The sequence below is a fragment of the Nicotiana tabacum genome, chromosome 20 (genome assembly GCF_000715075.1).
Source record: "Nicotiana tabacum cultivar K326 chromosome 20, ASM71507v2, whole genome shotgun sequence".
NCBI classification, from domain to species: Eukaryota; Viridiplantae; Streptophyta; class Magnoliopsida; order Solanales; family Solanaceae; genus Nicotiana; species Nicotiana tabacum.
The window spans coordinates 120410653-120417228 of record NC_134099.1 but is presented as its reverse complement, the minus strand read 5'-3'; the positions used below and the strand labels follow the sequence as shown (position 1 = coordinate 120417228).

Below are 6576 nucleotides of genomic sequence, written 5' to 3'. Positions count from 1 at the left end.
AACTTAAAATGGGAGATTTTATTCATCTTCTTACTAGCTTACACCCAAGACGTATTTTGATTTAGTGACTTGATTTTACTAATTAGACAATGTTAATAATCAGTGGTGGTTTTTCAAAATTAATTATCACTAAATTAACGTGAACCTTCTTCAAGAAATTCATAAAAGTAACGAGACTTTCATTTATTAATGACTCATTATACATTTAGAGCCAGTTTGGCCAAGCTTTTAGGAGGCCAAAAGTACTTTTTTTTAGCCAAAAAAGTACTTTTTGAAAAATTTAAGGTGTTTGGCCAAAATGAAAAAAATACTTCTTAGCAGCAGCATAAACAATTTTGAGGAGAAGCTACAAATTCTAGCTTCTTCCAAAAAGCAGAAGCAGAAAGTTAATTTATTCAAGACAAAAATAACCACCGGTGGTTTCTCAAAATTAATTATCACAAAATTAAAGTGAACCTTCTTCAAGAAAATTCATAAAAGTAACAAGACTTTCATTTATTCATGACCCATTATACATTTAGTAAACATTGTAAAAGCAATATCATAGATAATCCAAAGCTACGTTATACAACAAACTAATAAATTAAATCACTGAACAATTAATGTTTATAGGGACTCGGTAAGGAATCAAAATTAATAATTTGTATATATATTCTAAGATTAATCGAATCAACAATTGGGCATATCTGGAGGTGGAGGCAGAAGTTTCTGATCCAAGCCTTTTCCATCCTTAACAATGAATGCCATATCCATTCCCCAGCTTATGTGACGCTCGAAATGGCAGTGCATAAACCACACACCTGATCAGCCAATTAAAAGAAAAAAAAAATGTCTAAGTACGGCACCATGTGAAATTGGCAGTAAAGATTTTTTTTTACTTCCCATCCGGTGTTCGGTACTGATATTGGAATCCGATTATACCCCGATTCATACCGCGTAGGACACCATTTGGGAGAAGTTCTCCTTATCAATAATTTGGTTTAGTGTTTAGCAGTACAAATTTGGTTTAACGTCTGTATGTACTGATTATGTGGAAATTATTACATGTAACTCTATTTAAAAAATATTGATTTGTAACAAAAATTGGTAATAATTCTGTTATAATGTATATAGATTAATTTACTGTGATGAAGTAAAAATTTCTTATACTATCAAAGTATCAATGTATATAACTTAATTCTTCCTTTCAATCTCAGCAACTTGAATAATTAAATGGTTTATATCATACATACCATTAAGCAAAACCATTATTTTATGCGTATTCAAATTTTAACAGAGCAACACACCAAAATAGGCATACAGGCACCTTAATAAAATCCTTGCGCATTTGTCAAATTGAGTATAGCTCCTAAATAATTATTCCTCTATTTCATTTTACGTGGCAATCTTTTTATTATTTATTTATTTTAAAAAGAATGACATATTTTTATATTTGAAATATTTAACTTTAAATTCTGATTTTACCTCAGTAACATACTTTTATAGACATATAAATATCATACCATACATGTTTAAGACCACAAAATTCAAATTTTTTTTTCTTTTTTAAACTCCGATACTAATCAAATAGTACCATCTAAATTAAATGGAGTAAAGGGTATATGTATTATGACGACAAATATGTTTAAATAAATGTGATCATACCAGGATTATTGGCTGTGAATCTGATGGCTGCCCAGCCATTTCTTGGAATAGCAATAGTGTTCTGAAGAGGAGGATCAACAACATTATAATTCAAAGGGTCCTTCTCCTTATCAAAATTTCCAAAACCCAAACCAACCACATAAAAACTGTATCCATGCAAATGAATGGGATGATCAACTCCACCCAATAAATTAGTCCCCTGCAAAACAATCTCCACCGTTGATCCATATTCAAGAACATGCACTTCTGTTCTCCTATCAACTCTTTGAAATTCCACAGGTAATGAATCCCCTGTGTAGTTGAATTTCAAAGGTGGAACACTAGGAAAATCATCTCCATAAATCCCATTTATCTGCTTATAATAAGCTTCAAGTATGTCAATTTGAGGCATAACAAAACTTATATTATTCACACTAGCTGCAAATTTATCTCCATTTGGTCCAAGGCACGACTCATTAGCACATGGCAATGTGTTAACCGAAAATGTAAATAACAATTTTTTTGTAACGTTCAATGGCACGTTCATTGGATGTTCCTTATTAGCCAAAAACCGGAATTTCCCCGTGAAACTAACAAATGCATTTGTATCGGTGTGATTAGGGAGATTATTCGGGAAGGATGGTGGTGAAGACGGGGTGTAATTTCCCCGATACTGGAGGATGGCGGTGGTGTTTGTGTCATCGTATCGAATTCCAGGGTTGCTACTGTAAGCTCTTGAAGCCATGTAATAATGGTTGAGGGGTTGATTTGCTTCAAGTAATAAATCAATGGTCTGTCCAGGAGAAATTATGATATAATCTGTTTTGAATGGCTTTAAATAGGCAGCATCTGATCCTACTACAGTGATTTGATGATTTGCTATGGAGAAGAACATTTGATTGTTCATTACAGCGTTCACCATTCGAAGCAAATAAGTCTTGCCATAGTCAACTGTTAGCTTGTATGTACCTGTTAAATTACAAGAAATTGTTCATCAGTAATTCAATATTGGATTTGAAAATGCACAAATGTGTGATAAATTGTGGAAAGGACATCCCTTGTATACTGAAATATTCATTATCCTATTTTACGTGATAGAAAACGGATTTTTCTATAACCACTATATTTAAGAAGTATTTAGGATAATATAGTTGTTAAGAACAATGCAATAAGTTTTCTACCGTATAAAATAAGGATTTAAATATGTGTTACTGTCTTATTTAACATGTTCTAGTAGGTTGTCTATCTTATTTCCCAAGTAATTAGTTCCCCTGAGTGGACTTGGGATATTTTTAAGTGACCTGATAGTATAAGACTTAAGAAGAATTAACCTAAATAGTCGCTTACCTAATTGCTTGAACTAAAACTAGTCAACTGATATATAATATGTGTACAATCTATATATACAATGCGTATATATTCTATGTATATTGGCTTGAAAAAGTAAATACTGAATTCAACCAACTATTTGTGTAAAGATTTAGTATAAAAGTTAAATTCATAAATAAAAACAAGAAGGGGAAGGGAAGAGTTTTGGACCATTTCTTGAGCAAGGATATAAATCCCCTGGTTGACCATTTATAAGGTAAGCATCTGAAATATTTACATCTCCTCCACTTGCGAGAAACTCATCAACCACCTCTTGTACATCACTCTTCCACCATTCCCCTGCATTTCACACACCACATATAACAATTCATCAAAATAAAAACAAAAATCATAAAAGAAAGCAGGATAGAATCCATTAATTAGTTTTTGTGAATGTACCTATTATGATGGGGATTTCAGCATCAGGTTTAGGGAAAGGATATTGAGTTTTATTTGCAGGACGGATCACGAGAGCACCATTCACTGTGGCTCGTGACCAATCGCTATGAGCGTGCCACCACAATGTGCCCTCCTCATCTGAAAGCTTAATCTTCTGACTGAATTTTGTTCCCGGTCGGATTGGGCATTGAGTAATAAATTCAGGACCATCTGACCAGGGATATCTTGGTTGTTTCACACCATGCCTGCATATATAATTTAATTATGTTATTTTTTCAATAAACATCAGCCTATACTTGATTGAGATGGTTATATAATTCAATATGTTACAGATTTTTGCGAAAGATACTTGCCAATGGATGGTTATATTTTGGCTTCCCTGGTTATACACATCGACAACGAGCGTATCGCCGGTATTGGCATAAAGAACTGGCCCTGGGAATTTTCCATTGACAGTTAATATGTTCTTTGTGCTGCAAAGTCTAGTGTATGGAGCTTCTTTCACCTGCATATCCGGCCACACATAAAGTCTTTCAGCTTTGAGGCCCGACGAGTTTTGTTACCTAAAGCAAAACTTTACGAGGGGTTTTAATTTTTTTTTAATAGATATTTATTTATTTATTTGAAGTCTATTTTTCTAGCATTTCTTAGATACAAAGTTATTAATAATTTTCTTATAATCAATAACTCCTAATAAATATTTTTTTAATTGACAATATAGCTAATCCATTTAACCTTTTCTGAAACATTGTTGATATTAGGTAAGATTTTATCAATTTTAATTTTGAAAATTTCTTTCCGCTGAAGTGACGGTAGCAAGAGTTATTAATATTATTCCATAAGTAATGTAGGCATTGGAAAAAGAATCAATTTTTTTATTTGACCGAGTGTATCAGTTAAACTGTTATCTTCTAATTATACTATTTTCTTAGTATTTTTAATTTCGAAAATAAATCTAAACCATCAATATCGAATTGATTATTATGCTTTAAGGAACATTCAAGATTAAGGAATATTTTTTCAAATTTCCATCATCTAGTGATCTTAATTTTTATCGCTAAAAAGAAAACCAAAATTATTTTTATATGCTTCGAATTGTTCAAATCTATTTTGAAGTGAAAAAATAGTCTTGTCTACTATGTATAAAGTAATCAACTCTAAAGGACTCTTCGAAAGATTTTGAGATTTTATTATCGATACATCACAACATGTTTCTTACAAAATTCGGGTTCGATATTCATTTCAAGTGCAATTTTCTTGGCGAAATCGTAGCAGTTGCAAATCCTTCTTCACTATACTTATTGTTAAAGAAAAAAATCAATTTTTTTTACTTCATAGAACCTTTTTTTAAACTTATACGTAGCCTATTAGGTGTAACAAAAAATGGGACAACAGTTGCTTTACTTGCTTTATGAAAGAGCAGTCCCTGAAAATCTTACCTTCATAAGCAATATATACTAGGATTTATTTTAAGAATTTAAATTATATGTACGTTGTAAGAAAATTTTACACCACTTTACCTGTTGTAGCAGGTAATGAAATCCTTTTACTTTTAAAAGTTTTTATGGGCACATGAAGTGGCTTCCTCTAGCTTAGAAAAAATGTTAACTCTATAGGAATATAACTATGGGAAAAGAAAAATAGGACAAAAAGTGGCCTTGTCCATGAAATATTATGATATGTGAAGTACTAAATGCAATTTAACATATTAAAATTCTCAGAACTCCACATTTTTTATGTAACCAAGAGTCCTTTCATATATAAAAAGGAAGAGCTGCTAATACTAATTGAAAATGAAAATATCGTAATAAGAAGAATGTTAAGATGAAACTTACGACAAATCGATGACGGTGAACAAAAGCCTGAGTAAGTAAAAGGCCAGAAAAGAAGAGAACTCCTACAAATTGAAGGATGAAAACCTTCATTATAAACCTCATTTTTCCAAGATAAACCATCAATAGTTTCCTTAAAATCACTGTTGTTTTGCTATATATAGAAGTTTCTTATTATTCTTGAATTAAGTTATGGCAAGAAGATCAACGTATTTATAAGGCAAGATTGCAAGAATAAGAATGTCGTAGCAAACATTAACACAACTATCATTACCATTTAACGTATAAAACATATAAACTGCATCTTATTTCTTTGTCTGCTTTGATTTTTCATCCTTTTGAATATGACCACCCTTTGTTAAATTAACTCGATTCTATCAAGAAAGTCATACATTTCTATTCTTAGTTTCTTCTTTTAGTGGCTTAAATTTAGAAAAGTAAACACATAAAAAGTTAAATAGCCAAATAATATTACGACGACAATAGTCATTCTTGATTTGGATGCTCAACTTTTCTTTTACACTTATTTTCTTCCGCTCCCTTTGTTGTTTCGTGGTTTCCCCCGTTATGATAAGATGTCTAGAAGCAAAAACTGTTTGATCATTACTCAAGGATTTGAACTTTATAGGTTCTAAATTCTAGAATAGTTATATCACATAGTAGAAACTTAGTTTTGAATTTAATTTTTATACATATTTAATGAATTTCTTAAATAATATTTCTATGATCAATAGAAGACATGAAAGTCATTTCGCATGAGTCCCATCAATGCATAACACAAATAAATATGTGCATGTCAGTGTTACATATATAAGCTTAATCACATAAACATGGTTAATGCATATGCATCTTTTACTTTAATCTATTAAGCGGGAAGAAATTAATTTTCCAACTACTTGGACTTTAAATTTTGTTATATCCCCAAGTCAGATCACTAATGACTTGTCAAACAGTGAATTTTCGCATGTTACTCAAAATCCGAATGGTAGGATTTGTATTCAATTCGATGATAAATCTACTATTTATAATAGATATTCGTTTTCTAATCATAGACTCTTACCTGCTATTCGACATATTTCTCCTCGTTACACACTATCACTACTAAAATTAGTGATAAGCCTGTTGAAAGGGTTGGTTTGATACATGTACAATATTCGTCGTTAGTCAACCTGATTTAATATATCGTAATCTTTGCAGTGTCACCAAAATTAAAGATATTAGAGGAAAGTAGCATCCAGTTTCATCTTGTGGACTAAAAGGAGAACTGATTTCTTTTTCTTAATTTACTTTTCCATAATTGGAAAATAAGTTTATACCTATTTGTCAACATGAACGCCGCTATACTGCTGTTAAT

At 31.3% G+C, this 6576-nt stretch overlaps 1 protein-coding gene across 1 annotated transcript; it reads right to left on the bottom strand.

Moving 5' to 3' along the window:
- Positions 1-470: 470 nt before the first annotated feature.
- Positions 471-5411, bottom strand: LOC107830713 (laccase-14-like). The gene is made up of 6 exons (XM_016658347.2): positions 5226-5411; positions 3744-3895; positions 3391-3635; positions 3163-3291; positions 1645-2592; positions 471-800 (listed from the first exon to the last, which is right to left on the bottom strand). Exons 1-6 carry the CDS (start codon positions 5343-5345, stop codon positions 670-672), a joined length of 1725 nt encoding a protein of 574 aa, XP_016513833.1. The 5' UTR covers positions 5346-5411; the 3' UTR covers positions 471-669.
- Positions 5412-6576: the final 1165 nt, after the last annotated feature.

What these genes read in the sequence shown, in the direction of transcription:
- LOC107830713 (XM_016658347.2), bottom strand. Translation starts at nt 5,345, where the DNA reads ATGGTTTATCTTGGAAAAATGAGGTTTATAATGAAGGTTTTCATCCTT. An exon ending in TTCACCGTCATCGATTTGTC is followed by an intron (nt 3,896 to 5,225) that starts GTAAGTTTCATC and finishes CCGGATATGCAG; the next exon opens with GTGAAAGAAGCTCCATACAC. An exon ending in ATTCACAGCCAATAATCCTG is followed by an intron (nt 801 to 1,644) that starts GTATGATCACAT and finishes TTGGCTGATCAG; the next exon opens with GTGTGTGGTTTATGCACTGC.